This window comes from Esox lucius, chromosome 10 (genome assembly GCF_011004845.1).
Source record: "Esox lucius isolate fEsoLuc1 chromosome 10, fEsoLuc1.pri, whole genome shotgun sequence".
NCBI lineage: Eukaryota > Metazoa > Chordata > Actinopteri > Esociformes > Esocidae > Esox > Esox lucius.
The window spans coordinates 4,982,288-4,997,750 of record NC_047578.1 but is presented as its reverse complement, the minus strand read 5'-3'; the positions used below and the strand labels follow the sequence as shown (position 1 = coordinate 4,997,750).

General features: G+C 46.2%; 2 protein-coding genes across 5 annotated transcripts in view; one reads left to right on the top strand and one right to left on the bottom strand.

Moving 5' to 3' along the window:
- Positions 1–903: 903 nt before the first annotated feature.
- On the bottom strand, positions 904–15,419 carry sgce (sarcoglycan, epsilon). 4 transcript variants are annotated; one of them, XM_010891495.4, is made up of 12 exons: positions 15,250–15,419; positions 7,989–8,111; positions 7,529–7,686; positions 6,977–7,049; positions 6,487–6,685; positions 5,411–5,573; positions 4,644–4,858; positions 4,048–4,074; positions 2,987–3,172; positions 2,455–2,498; positions 1,842–1,885; positions 904–1,635 (listed from the first exon to the last, which is right to left on the bottom strand). In XM_010891495.4, exons 1-12 carry the CDS (start codon positions 15,284–15,286, stop codon positions 1,585–1,587), a joined length of 1,320 nt encoding a protein of 439 aa, XP_010889797.1. In that variant the 5' UTR covers positions 15,287–15,419; the 3' UTR covers positions 904–1,584. The 4 variants fall into 4 exon arrangements, with proteins under 4 accessions (XP_010889797.1, XP_028978705.2, XP_010889800.1 ...); XM_029122872.2 differs by lacking the exon at positions 15,250–15,419 and adding an exon at positions 14,318–14,430; XM_010891498.4 differs by lacking the exon at positions 4,048–4,074.
- The window catches only part of ppp1r9a (protein phosphatase 1, regulatory subunit 9A), a 60,990-nt gene continuing 58,907 nt past the window's right edge, over positions 13,381–15,463 (top strand). Inside the window, exon 1 of the mRNA XM_010891502.5 lies at positions 13,381–13,885. The gene's annotated coding sequence lies outside the window, so the exon portion shown is untranslated. The remainder of the gene's footprint in view (positions 13,886–15,463) is intronic.

Sequence of the window (15,463 nt, the reverse complement as noted above, 5' to 3'; positions counted from 1 at the left end):
ACTTTCTCAAAGATTGATGTAAGAGCTACTGTAAATGCTGTGCGTTCATTAAGAAGCTGAAAATTGGTAATGAGGCATTTGGTATTTGAATTGTATTTGTTATTTCCTGTGCCGTGGTAAGGCCTTGGACACATTCATTTAGGTTCTCCATTTTAAACATGTTGGACATGTCTTGGCACTGAGGGAAGACCGTGAATCCCAAATTGCATCTGTTCTTTATTGAACAGGGCCTAAAAATCACTCTGAAAGAAATTCTGAACGGAGTTCAGATTTTTCAGGTAATTGTGTTTTTGGTCTGAGGATGTTGACAAAAGAGGTCTGGTAAAATGGAGGGCAAATTTTGAATTGTGTCCACTGTCCACCTGTTTTCCATCCAGGGCATAATTTCCATTCAGTTTTTATGTATCTATCTTGATTTATAGTATAATCAGTTTTCTGTTTTTAAGGGGTTTTTTCCCAGATGAAGAACAGCAACAACTATTTATATGCCAGAGCATCAGTAGATGTTTATGTAAATTCCTTTGTCAAGTCTTAAATGTGAAATGTACCCATTTTATTTATAAATGCTTTTATTCTGTTGTACATTGTCAATAATACCTTCATAAAAAGATATTCACATAATTCTTTGGTCCCCTTCTTTATCAAAACCTGAATATTCCTTTTCTCTTGTATTAATAATTCCTAAATATAGCAACGGGAAACTGCCAGCGAGACATAATAAAAATGACCTCCGGCAGTAGATATTTGTTGCTGAACTCCAACAGATTGGTCTCTAGATGTAGGTAAGCTGTACCTGAAGACTCCAGTGGCAGAAGACTGGCTTCACATCCAACCTGCAAATCCCCAGTAGGCAGTAAATGCAACAGGCTGCCAGTTGTCTCACACACAACACTGAAGCGCAAATTAAAACCAAATGTAATTTTACTGTAACAATGTGACAGACCAAAGTTATACACAGACACAAGCACCTCTTCCTTATCCTCTAAAGAGGATGCGGTGAGGCAAGTAAAAAATAAATGGGATATGATCTCATCCTGTCATCATTTCTAGAATATTTGACAAAATATCTGATGAATGTAGCATTAGTTAACGACGACAGAGCTTGTTTACTCACACACACTCCATGTAAGGTTGACCGCTAATGATAAATTAAAGTGCACTGAAAGCACCCGGTTAGAAAGACGAAGTGAATTGGCGCTGACGAAACCGTATGGCACTTCAACAGGGCATGCTCTAACACTAAGTGCACTTACCGGGAGCCTATTCTGAAGCACGAGGACGGACGCTAGCTGTTGAGTATGGAAGCACTTTGTGACAACTGCTGATGCGAAAAGCGCTTTATAACAGAAACGTGACAGATTGCTATGAAGGCCCTGCTGGCTGCACCTAGCAGATGGGCACCAGTTCAGGTTACGTCCAAAATGGCACCCTGTTCCTTGTTTAACCCACTCCTCGCAGGCAGAGATCCTTTGCACAAGTAGTTGACTTTGATGAGAAATATTGGTGCCACTTGGAACTTGGACGTGGAAAAAAACAGTGGTGCACAGACATCCAGATGGAAACCTGCTCCTGGGGTTTCACTCATCACAAGTTCAGGGCCTCAGACACTTTTCCATCCTCAAGAATACCATTTACCTAGGATGGATAGGAAAACACACATTAACCCACTCCACATGGGATGAAACTATATCAGTTTAGTGGCTCAGAGAGGGAATGGTGTAACTAAATGGGTGTCTTGTCTTGACGATTACTGGTTTAGCACTACGAAGACAGAAGTGGATGGCAGACTAGTGGGAATAAATTCTACAACACCGGAAACAAAAACAGATGGATATACTTGCCTCGAGTCTCCGAAATGTTGACATACAATAATTATCCCTGTCTCCTTTGTTAGCAGTAAAATGAAGACAGAGACGTTAATGGGACCTCTTGCAGTTAATTAACAGGCCCACAAGAGGGAGCCACAGTCTAGTTAATCAATACATAGCGGGGGGGGGGGGGGGGGGGGGGGGGGAGAATGCACACGAAATAAAAATATAAAAACTTCAAAGATTTTACCAAGAATTACAGTTCTTGTAAGGAAATTGGTCAATTAGAATGAATTCTTTAGGCCCTTTTCTATGGATTAAACATGAAGAAATGCCATTTCTGTTGCCTATGGAACATTTCTGGGCTCATGAAACACGAGACCAATACTTTACAAGTTGAGGTCAGATATGGGTTCAGTGTGTTTAAAGTAGAATCAAAGGGAGAAAACAGGATAAAAACCATGTCAGTCAGCATAATCTATGTAATCAGAACGGCGCCTGCTATTAACTGATAATTCAAGCTCTTAAAAGCAAGATGATTGACCATGATCAATGTAAGAGCATAGTTGTTTCTCAGTTAATAAAGACCCTTATTGTTAACTTTACCATTAGATCATGGGACATCAGATGTTAAGACAGGACTGACCTGATAGTTGCTGCTGTGGTATTTGAATCTGATTCTGCAGGTTTCTGAAATGAGAGAACAGCAGATTATGATGAATATAATTTGTACAAATAAATAAATAAATAAAAGGTACAGTATTGTTTCTGAATCTGTCCACTATTATCAGGAAAAAGCACTTTGACTTGCAAACTAAACAGGCCCCCTCTGCTCTTGCTTTACAGAGCTCCAAGCCATAACATATGAGAAATCATATGACCGATTTAATGTTTACAGGCTAAGCCCAGAGCTTCACAGAAGTCACACTATGCTGTTTGTAAACTACTTCACAATCTACCTTATTATGCCAACATTGTCCATGCGAGAGGGAGAGAGGGAGGGAGGGAGAGAAAAAGAGAGTGGGAGAGAAAGAGAGGGAGAGGGAAAGAGGGAGGGAGAGAAAAAGAGAGAGAGAGGGAACAGTGCCAACAGGAAATGCACCTGTCCCTTGCATCCAAGCCTTGCCACACTTTCCCGGTAAAACAATGGTGTGAAAACCACCAGTGGTCCCACTCACGTCTGTGTCTGCATCAAAGGCATGCTGGTGGTCTCGTAGTTGTCCGGGTGGAGCGGCGGCACCACCTCGCCGCTCTGACTGAACACCGGCAGGGTGGAGAGGGGCCAGGAGATCTCCCGGTTCTTGGACATGCTCCGCAGCTCCTTGGTGGACTTCTGGATGGAGCTGTGGTGCATCAGCTGAACACTGGGCAGAGCAGACAGACGGGTCACACCGCCGACGTGAACAGACAGTCCACGACTCCGCCGTCACAGTCAACACTCAGCCTGTGGTCTGGGATTTAACGTGCTGCATACTGGGACGAGACCCGTTTTCGGACAGCGTAGGGTGTGTTGTTCTGATGAACCTGTCGTCACTTAGTTTTGACTGCCTGACGGTATTTCTCCGCTCCCTCTAACGCTGCTAAACCTTGGTATTTTTTCTCCTCCCATTCTCCTTCTCTCTCCCTCTCCAGCTTCTCCCCCATCTCCATCGTCTCCTTCTATCGTCTCTCTATACAAATGTGCCCTGACATAACCGGGATGTCCCTCCTACAGAACTACAGAATTCCCCTTGCCCGTAGCCAAAGGTGCAGATTACTGCACCGTCAATGCCTAACCATATGAGGTGATGAACCAGCACCGCGGATCAGTGGTTAAAGGTACATTCGGTGAAATGACATTTGCCACAAGCAGCGCCGCAGATGACTGAGATGCAACACGTCATTGTCGCAGAAACCCACACACTGTCAGCACACGGGCCCGACACAGGAGTGGTGCATCGTGGGTCATCGCTCCTGAGCTCCTGAGGAAACTGACTGACAGCGTCTGGACCTGGGTCACTTCACCGAGTCTACCTTTAAGTTGTCCGTCTGTTCTAAGACCTCCCAGCAGCCAAGGCAGCTCAACGGATGGCGTGGGTAGGGACACACATGACAGAATGGATGGACATGGGCATGTCAACATGGCAGCTCAAAGCAAAAGGTGAAAGGGCAAATTATCTGAAAGGGGGGAGGGGTCCAAACAAAAAGGAAGCCAAAGTGATAAAACTCAAAAGAAAACCACAGGAGAGGAGACACTTACTCTGGTGTTTGCATGTTTCTTTTATCCCTAGAAACAAAACAAAATGAATGAATTAAATACTATTATTAATAGTTAAAAGACATCCACGCAGAGGTGAAGGGAGAGCATATGAGGGTGGACAGAGGGAATGGGCGACAGGTACACATCACTGCATGAATACTGACTGGTGAGTGGCGGTGGTGGGGGAGGGGGGTCTCCCGGCCTGTAGATGAGAATGGACAGGGGGCCGAATGGGCAGTCTGATGACCATCTATGTCACAATGGTTACGCCAACAAACGGCTAAATGAGGAATCCAACCGGACATGGTAGCAGTGTAACGTATGGAGGACATACGTCCATGGACCTTGGGACAGGATGGTGGTGACAAGCTGCCCGACTTCCATCTGCAGTGCCATAACTAAACAGTTGCTTCACTAGCCTGTGAATCCCTTCGGTATCTACCCTCTCCAACCCTACACGACAGGGAGCTCCCACGGGAAACACGGCTGTCCTCAAGCTCAGGCAGAACAACGTCCCGTTACCCCCCCCCCCGGGCGTCCAACGCGCCCCTAAAGCGCGAGTCTCGTTATGTTCCCGGTGAAAGCGGCGGACTTACACCCCCTCCCGCCGGCAGCACATGGAGTAGCCCAGGATGGTGAACAGGACCATCGCCACGGCCATGGGCACCGCCAGGGTGATCAGGAAGTCGGCAAAGTAGTCCCTGCTTTTCAGGGCCTCGGACGGGGGGTTATACTCCCCCATGTCGGGCAGCACGCCGGGACCCGGGTCGGGGCGGTTACTGCGGATGGTCACCACCTTGGTGACGTCCACCTGGAGGAGAGAGGAGGTACGGTCAGAGCCTTAACTACTGGTATTGGGTTCACAATGTGCCGAGGAACCTCACTGGTCTGGACCGATGTGGTTTGGCGATATTAACTGTAACAATACAGTGAACATTTACTTATGGCCAGAATAAATTTATTTGCTCAAAAAACCAGACGCCCTTGATGATTTTTTCCACGTGGTAAAAACATAGATGTTAAATTCAAGTCCAGCAGAATCAGGCACTCAGACAGGCTTTAAACTGTGTCACAACCCTCACTATATGAACCATGTTAGGGAGGTCAGTAATGAATCCTCTCGTCATAACGCCCAGGGAGTTTCTCAGGCTGTTTTGATTCCCCCTCAAAATGTCCCAGTGAGTACCTACAACTTTTAACTTCTTCTGGAGACTGAGAATTCCCCCACATTTTATGTGGCACCAGACAGCCGACCCTAGCAGGTAAATATCACAGCTCTACGGGGGGAAAAAGCCTGTCTGCAACAATCGATCCAATCTCTGAATCTCCACACGGGTCTTGAGACCCACGGGCCCATCCTCACCAGGTTGATCTTGCACCAGTCGATGCTGAACTGGGCCCTGAACTTCTTGTCGCAGCTGATTACAGGCTCCATCTCCTGGCTGCATCGGAGCTGGTTGTGGGGGCTCTCCACCTCCCGCAGGCAGGACGAGAACTGCACATCCGCCCCCACCATCACATACACCCTGGGGGGGGTGGCAGTTGGCTGTTACTGGGGTGCCGTCAAGTGTTACATCAGAAAATATGGACATGGCAAACTGAAGATCAGGGCCATGATTAAGATGTACAGTACACACAAACAAAGACACACACACACACAGCTGAAATAGATGGGAATTCAACACCGGAATAATCTACACTGAAACACATTTGAGTTCAAGGGGAAGAAAGACCGTTACACAGAAATATCTCTGGAATAGATCAACTCTGTGGAACGGCTGAGGGTCTCAGGGGAGACGTTTGAGAACCAGCGGTCTAATGGATTCTATTTGAGAACCAGCGGTCTAAAGCACTCTAGATGTGGATCTCTAACACACAGCCTCTCTGAGTGTCCGTTTAAAGGACACTGGGCGTAGTGTTTCATTAAGACATGCTGTAAAGTGAGCAGAGAGGATGGAGGTTTTACTGCGGTTTTATAACTGCACGCGCATCATGTGTTGCAATTGAAAAAATAAAATGTAAGCTTGCCTATTCATCGTCCTCTGTCATCCAAAGACAATTTAATTCATGACACTCAGTAAAATTGAAGATCATTTAATCCCCCTTGCTCTTTCACTTGAAATACATCGTCCTCTGTCATCTGTAGACACTTTAATCCCCCTTCCTCTGTCAACTGAAATTCATCATCCACTGTCATCTGACGATATTTGAATCCCTCTTCCTCTTTGAAAGTTTATCAAAGTGCTCTGGTTCTGTAGGCCCGTACACTGTGTCCACATCCCCTACCTGCTTCAAGGTTGTTGACGGGCAGGGGATTGGAGCCAGTCCAGGACGAGGTCATGTGTTAATTCATCCTCATCCTCTGTACTGGACTGTGCTAAACAGGGTCACTGTCACCCGCGGAGGCAAGTGTCGGTGTTTCCATCTCTACACCCTCACCCTTCTTTAAGGTTGTTGATGGGCAGGGGGACGCGGCCACCCCTGTCTAGAGCCGAAGTGATGTTGATGGCGTTCAGGCGTTCGGGCTGCCAGACATTCTTCACCGCCCCCAGAAAATCTCCCAGGACCTCGCTGGCCAACATCTCCTCCACGTTCAGGTTCTTTATGAAGAACTCCGCCTGGTAGGGCAGCGGGAACTCTGAGGGAGGGAAAGAGGGACCAAGGCAACATGAGGATGTCCGTTCCATTCATTCACAGTTCAGTGTGCATAACGACCATTGAGGACCTCGGGTCAGACAATGTGAGGACGTAGCCCACGCGCGTTGGCCACAAAACATTTCGCCCTGCTTTTCGCTGGACACTGTCATGTTTTTTGCCTCGCATTTGGAGCGAGAGGCGCAACACGGACGAACCAATGAGCCATTGTGTTTTTCATAGTCGTTGGCTGTGTCATTACGAGGTAAAAATGAAAAACCTTCTGCTCTCTTACCTTCAGTGGACATGATGTTGATGACCAGGTTGTGTCGGGCCGTTTCAAAAGTGCGTCTGTTGTAGGCAGTAATCTGAAACATAAAGTTTAAGCCCAGATCAGTCCAGCTTACATTCGAGGCTCGTCTGAGAGGCCTGTGCCAGAGGCAAACATACATACCATAGCTGTAGGCTCATAAGTGGAAAATTGGGTCACGGTTATATTATAGGAATATTCCTACCGGGAACCTAAATCCTTTGGGGGAGAGCTACTGTACAGCCGAATAGAATAGGCACGCCAGAACATGTGGAAATTTGCGTGGACACCTCTTACATCGTGCGTGCACGAAACATACTGTTCCACTACATTGCTAGACTATTCAGCATAGCATCAAACCAGATTAAACCAGTTTAAACCAGATTAAACCAGTAATTGATTCATTCATCGATTCATAACTACTATTATTGCAGTTTGTGTGCGTGTGTGTGTGTCTATGATTGGGTGCGGTTGTGTGTGTGTCAGAGAGCGAGACAAACAACCCCGCCCCCCTGTCAAATTGGCGGCCACACACACCTCTATGACGGTGGCCTTGCCCACGTGCTCCGCGGTCGGGGATCCATAGAGCACTCCGTCACTGTGTGACGTCCTCTGGATGTAGCGGAGCCAGCCCGGCCGGTCCGGGTAGCCCATCAGGTTGGTGTTGAAGGTTATGGGGTCATTGCTGGAATCCCCTGTGGACCCAGACGTTGGCACACGCATAGGAAACTCAACACACAGGATCCTGTCCCTGGACGCCTGCCTGGGGACGAGGTTACCTGGGCACTGAGGCAGACAGGCTCACGTGACACTCGCAACACTGACATACAGGGCCATCGCCGGGAATCACGGGTACATGAATGTGCCTGGGCCCCGCTCGCTTACAGAGGACACTGACATGATTACGATCTGTGGGCCCCCCCTCCCAAGCCATGCTTTCTGTCTGTGTACAGTAGTAGCTTAACTTAACTGCTTATTACTAAAGGAGAACACAGACCTGCTTTAGGGTACGGTGGGAACTCCCCTTTGAAGTGCTCCCTCTCCAGGACGTGGACAAACAGCACGCCGGCCGATGGGTAGACGTTGCGGTCCGCGTGTGACCTTGACAGGATGACGACCACTGAAGCACAGAGGAGAGGACACAGAAAACATTAGCTTGTCTGTGTGTGTCTGTGTGTGTGTGAGAGAGAGAGAGAAAACTCTGGTGTACCACATTAGCAGCAAAATAAGTAGCTTCCCACCACACCCATAGAGACAACCAGCTGAATAATCAATCAGAATAATGAATGCCTGTGCCTGGATCCATCAAACTATTCACTTGTTACTGTGACGGTTGTTCCCCGTCCTGTTAATATTACTATACATTTATGTCCCCCCCGTCCCCCCCCATCAGAATTCAGTAGGTGGGCGGGACCCTTTGTTACTGCTTGAATCGCACATTGCCCCCTCGGCGAGGGACATTTAAATTATTCCGTCTCCTTGTTGTGAGCCCAGCGTTGAGTACAGGAACAGTCGGTTAGGTGACCAGGCTGCGGTTGATTTGTCAGTAGCTGTTAAGAGCTAAAGGCCTGTGACATCAGCCAACCACTGTCAGGGGCCCAGGGAGGTGACTGGCTGTCCACAGCGGCGGGGGCTCTGCGGTGAATCGGAGCCGGCGTCGGCTCAGTCAGACCCTTAAAGGGACAGTCTGGGATTCGGATGCACAGCCAAATGGCCCACCACCACATTGTTTTGGTAAACCACTGTTGGATCGGGGGTCCTGAAGTGGAGGTTCTACAGGTCTAGATGGAGCCTTTAGATGCAGAGACTTACTGCTATCCTAAACTAGTTCCTAACATAAATAGAACAGTAAAATTGATTTGTTTTGTTCATACCCATGGTTATTTAGGTCTGAAATACCAGAGCTTTCAGACAATCAGTGTTCAGGGCTCGAAACCCACCCAGTTGATAATTGGCCGACTTGAGGCATGAGGAAAAGTCAATGGGTGTGAATACGGTGTTTCACCCCCCCCGCCCCCCCCCCCCACAAGGCAGCTACAGCCATAGTCTGCTGCCCACACAGTCTTTCATTTTGTATACATCATGTGCGAAGAATAACATCTGATGTTGAGGTTTATGTCGGTGTTGGTTTGGACGCTAGCTGTAGAGCACGGTGAGAAACGGCATTTCTGTAGCAAAACGTCTTATTCGCCACACATTCCTGTTTGTTAATAAGCATTATGTTATTTATTATGGTGATGCAGTAATGAAAAGGTGGGCTTCACACTAAAATCTCTTTTTATGACCCAAAGCAGAGTGCCTGGTTCCAGCCGCTAGCCTTGGTCAATTTACTGTATATCAAAAACCCCCGTCCGTCCCCCTCACTCTCCCAACCCCTCCCCCACCCTACTCCTCATCATCCTCCTCCTCCCCTGACCTCCCTCCTCTACTTCACCGTACCTTCACCTCCTATAGTCTGTTTTTACAGTGTTTACACCCCCTGTGCTCTTCTCCAGTGGATGGGAGCTACATTTTTAATCACCATGGGAGAGTGAGTGTGCTGGGATGGGAGGGAGGGAGGGAGGGAGGGAGGGAGGGAGGGAGGGAGGGAGGGAGGGAGAGAACTGCAGTAATGGGGTGTGTGTGTCAGAGAGAGAGCTCCACTGTTCATGCCTGCAGACAAACCAACTGCATTGGCTGCAAATGGAGCCTGGAAAATCTGGAAATAAGTCCCTATCCTGTCATTGTTATGACATTGGGAGATTTGGGCTTCTTTTCCGGGCACGGATTAGGCCTAGACCTACCTTGACTAAAGACCATTTTTAAAATAGAATGGACATGCTTTTTCTAGTCCAGGACTAGGCTTACTCTTTGTCCCGGAAACCAGTCCATTATCTTTAGTGACGCTGAGTTACATAAACACAACGAGAGTCCACATAAAGGGTTAAACCACTCCGATATGGAAGGGATTACAAACACCACAGTCAGATTAAGGCAACACAGCACGAACAGATGCTAGCTTTCATCCTAACCAGCGCCGACAGTTGATTGAAGCCATATCAAGTATAGAGTTTTGCAAACATCTTTGATGTACGGGCCCATTTTCAACCAATTCCTGTCTGAAGTAAGACATCGCACATCCTAGTGACCCAGTGGTGTTTTGTACTCAAGATCTTGTCACAGAAAACTGCGTTTGATTGTCACTGTAAGCTGGTCGTCACTGTTACACAGCGACTTGAGCTATAGAAAAACGGAACTTTTCTGCCAACGCTGATATATGTACTACAGATATGGTCTATATCTATGTTGTTCCTTTAACAGTGAACCGATAAAGACAACCTTAAATCACGAATGGCGCTCTATTGCCTATACAGGCTTATGTTTCTTGGGACGAAGCCCAGAGACATCTTAAATCAGTCAGGCGTGAGGGAAGGGAAGGCAATGAGACTAAAGGCTTAACACTCCAGTACTTTCATTCACTGAAAAATGTAATACGGTCACACTTTGAATGGGGCCAGGTCGCAGAACGGGAAGCAGGAAGCCCCTCCCTCCAGGTGCTGTTAAGTCTCCTCCACCAATCTGATTTGTGTTGTACATGCTTCCCTCCCTCAGGGAACCAGGGTTTTAGACAGCTGTTATATTGGGATTTGATGGGTCACTTCACCTTGAATGCAAGCGATAGCCTACACCCTAGGCCTGTGTTCTAGATGTGAATCAATGTGTCTCACACGTGACCCTATATATGCCTTAAAAAAGGTTATATGGATTATATATGGTTATATATTGACATATATTGACCTTTTCATTATCAATAATTCCATATTGCTCATATTCTTAATGAAGATTGTTGGTAAACTCACTTTAGGTTTTCAAAGAATTCAAATACAGTATATAATAGTTTAGGCTCATTAGCTTTTCAAAACACCTAGATTCAAACATGTGAATACATTTATACAAATACATAAAAATGAAAACCGCTGACACCAGGGAATCATCCAAACTCCTTGTAAGTCATGTTGCGGTCACCTCTGGAGAACCACTGTCCTAGGCCCCTAATAAGGACGAGATTATAGGCTAGTTGCTTGCTGCACCAACTTGCCCAATGATGAAGTCATGAACAAGAGGTGTGCGGTTCCGGTGAAACCAGTGCCGGACTTTTGGGGGCCTTAAGCAAAATTTCATTTGGGGCCCCCCTCTCCCATTTCGGTTGGGGGCTACCTAGCAGTCGGAGGCAACCGAGGGGATGGAGGCCCTAGGCGACCGCTTACGTCGCTTATGTCAGGTTGTCCCTGGGTGAAACGTAACTAAGTATATAAGACATGTACTAGGTATGACCGGTCACTGGACACTAAGGAACCAGTACTGTCATAGAGGAACGGGAGACTGTGGGAATATTTTGGCCTTTGCAGGTGGCGTCGAGAAGCAAGACACAGTAGGTATTTCGTCTGTATGTGTGTCACTTGCGCTTGAGGATTGGTTAGGGCTGCACTGACGTGTGTGTGATATAACTCACGATATTCACTCACAGTTGAAGAGTACCTATGATAAAAATTACAGACTTCTACATGCATTGTAAGTGGGAAAACCTGCAAAATCGGCAGTGTATCAAATACTTGTCCTCCCCACTGTGAATACTGTGAACTGGGTGCAGCTGGAGACGCTGTCACCATGGTGAAGCCTGAACCAGGTCTGGAACAGCTGTCATAACAGAGACCAGGATAACACGGATGTTTTCAAAGCCACTGCCCCTCTTACCGAAGTGCTAAATGGCCACAACGCCAAAGTTCACGAGCAACGATAATACATTCAAAAAGCACTGGTTAGGCATTTTAACTCTGTAAGGCAGGCGCTAATGTCAAGTGGAAAATGTTGAGGCTGCTTTGATCCACAGCTCGTTTTAGGAACATTAACAGTGCCATCACGTCATTGTTTTATCGTAACAGCATGCTGTGTCATATCTAGAATCCACGCAGCGAAGAAACTATGACATCTATATTAAGGTCTGTGCAGCGCATATTGATAAGAAGAACAGGAATTATGGCTGTTTTACTTTTGAGGCTTGTGATGTTAAAATTATTTTTTACACACATAGAGTTAGTGGCAGCTATCATCACTTTGCTAATATCTGTAAGCACCAGTTATCCAGGCTAAACAGGTGAAAAGTAGTTTTGCATTTCCAAAGAAACACGATACAAACAAATCGTACAACACAAGATTATAGGAACTTTTTATTCCCTAAGATGGATACTAGTTATATTGCTGCTAGTCATGTTTAGTCGTTTCTGGTCAAAAGAAGTGTGTAGGTCACACTGATCAAAGAATTAGAGAGGTGAAACACTCCTCTGGCCTTGTTCAAAGACTGATTGTATTACGTTTTCAGTGAATAAGCTGTTTGAGTGTCAAGCCCATTGTGGTCGTACCAAGTGGCCAACCCAAATGGAAATCTGTGATGTCACCGCTGCGTTGTTTTCAGGGGCTCCTTGATGTGGTAAAATAAATACACACTGTATGGAAACTGTGGCAGGTTGCAGAAACAAAAGTGCTCAAGTAGATATCCCAATTGAAGTCTACAAATTCCCAGATGAACTTCCCCTGGTTGCCGCCAGTCCGTCTTTGGATACAACCTAAGTGCCTTACCCTCTGGTCCTACCCTCTGCTCTCACCCGCCACTCAAGCTAGTACCCCTCTGAACTCACCCTATCATCTCAACTCTCTCACTTTATCATCTGAAGTGTCTAACCCCACAATATAAACTGTCTAACCCTGCAATCTAAACTGTCTCACCCTGTCATCTGAACTGTCTCACCTTATCATCTGATCCGTCTGACCTCACATCGTTTGAGCGGTCTCGACCTATAATCTCAAATGTCTCAACCTATAATCTCAAACGCCTCACCCGGTCATCGCACCGTCTCACCCTGTCATCTGAATTGTCTCACCATGTCATCTGAACTGTCTCACTGTTTAAATCTTTCTTGTCCGATCAGAAGAAAAGGAAATGCCTGTAAGCCCTGGTCATGGGTAGTGCACTCACAAATTTAACACAGGGAATATGGTGCCATTTGGGACTCCAGCCAAAGAACACAGAGATCGGTAGCTAAGCTAGCGACAAGTCATCAGATCAGATCTGCATACACCAGGCTCGTTGAGCATTACAAGGCCTTCTGGAGATGACGAACTGACAGCCAACCCTAATACATTACCCATTCACCGTTAATGCCAACCCTAATACATTACCCATTCACCGTTAATGCCAAACGTGCTAAACCTAACCACGGCCAATCATGTGGCTGCCGTTCTCCACACACACACACACACACACACACACACACACACACATAGGGTCTTTAAACCAACAAAAAAAAACACACACATACACACACCTATAGGGTACTTAATGCAACACGAAAACACACACCTGTACGCCACGTGACGTTTCGTTCCATGAAGATCACTGACAGAATGGATAACCTGCTTTTATGGCTTTATGGGTACCTGACCTTGGCCACACACATCTCAGCCAAGTGTCTTTCTTATTGCCATTGGCCACACATAGAACAGTCCGTGTCTGTTGAATGGCTGGCCAGGCAATGAGGGGATGTCGTCTGTCCCGTGTTTTCGTTGATTCAGCTCTTTGTGGGTGGTAGAGGTGGATCTGTCTTTCCTTGGCGGTCAGAGGAAATGCATGCGCTGTTGGTGTTCATAAAAACTACACTGATTTACGGGGGACATTCGAAACCACGCAGGGACATTGCTTTTGGTCTGTTTCCAAACGGGGACTACCTGGAAGTGAAACTGACCTCTGTGTCTGGCTTAACGTCTAGGCAGCGTCGCTATCAGGGGGGCAGCGCAGCGAACTTCAGACGTCCCCACTGAACACAGAAGGATCTCGGAGCAGAATAATTCTGGACTGAGGTAACAATTTCTTATCTCTTTTTGCCCCAGGGCATTGAGTGTCTTTGTAAGGGTTACAAAAAAGATTAGAAGGCTTCCGTCTAGGATTTCCAAAATGAACTACTGTCATCGTCACTTAACAGGCGATCTCTGTTGAAGACGATTGTGATTGTGGCAGAAAAACTCAGCAAGCGTCCACATGTAGCTCACAACGTAAAGTCAAGCAAGTCACCTCTAACTTACAGGACCTCAAAATGACACAATCATGGCCAGCCAGGATTAGACTGAAGAAATCAAAACCAACTGCACATTGAAGGTTATTTACCAAGCAAAAGTGGTTACACAGCCTGTGGGTTAAACATGTGTCCATTAATGAGGAACTAGTAGCGTGTGTCACATTATTGTGGCAGGGGTGGAGGTCAGAGGGGAGTCACACTAGACACGCCCACTCACCGTCTTGCATGGCAGTTCTCTGCTTCAAGGCCAGAGCGTGTTGTACATGGCTATTTCTCCCATCATCACCATGTGTGACACCACAGGCATGCACAATTAAGACTTAATAGACCGACAAAACAACAAAAGTAATACATATTATCAACACTTTCTGTTTAACAAAGTCATAGGATTTGTATTCTATTTACATTAGAGGTTTAGCTATACATTAAACTCCAACACAGATTGCTTCTGTGTTTTGGCACATCTAGTCATGCTGCAATTATCAAGTTCTCAGCAGAGACTGGAACGATAAGGTATTTTATATGAAGTAGGCAAATAGACGTGAGAACTACTTCTATCATAGGATAGGTCTTGTTCGCGTAGCCTAAATAATTTAATCCAAACATCCTTGTGGAGTAATAAATACAAGGTGAACACATCAGTGGCATCAATTGATGACAACATATCCTACTGTGTGTAATACTATCGTTCGTTTACTTAACGTGTATAAACCTGCTCTAAATAAGGTGATACAAGGTACTATAGTATACAGTAGATATAACTGCGAAGCAGAATGTAAGAGGAACATGCTAATCTAAAACACATTACTTTAGTTGGATGAATAGCAACACTTGCCAACGGAACGTGAAGGGTCAATTACATTTTAGCCAGCAAATGTATACAGCTACATTTTACCAACAGTTATTTTTCTCATATCCAAAACTGTATATTTACAAGCTAGATAAGAACCTGCGCATTTTAACGACAATGACACTATTCTGCCTGAATAATACGAGCTGCCAGCTATAGTTAGCATTTTTTTCCATGGCTGTGGGAAGAGATGAACCACCAACCATGTAGCCTAGCTCCAGCACGCTAACTAGCATAGCTAGTTAAACACGAAAAGGCGTGCATGTAAATCAATATTTCCATTCTAAATCGATACGTACCGATTGAAAGCCATACGAGAACAACCGCAGTCTCCATATTGCATTTGGGGCTGGTTAATATTATTTGAAAACTGATATTTTTCGTATCGCTAGCCGTTTAACGGCCATAACAAGCATCTCTTAAATTCCAGCCTCCGCCTCCTCCTTCCCGAGCGCTCGCGGTTTCATTGGTTGGAACATCTGGCGCAGAAGCTGGAAAATAAGATGCGCTGTC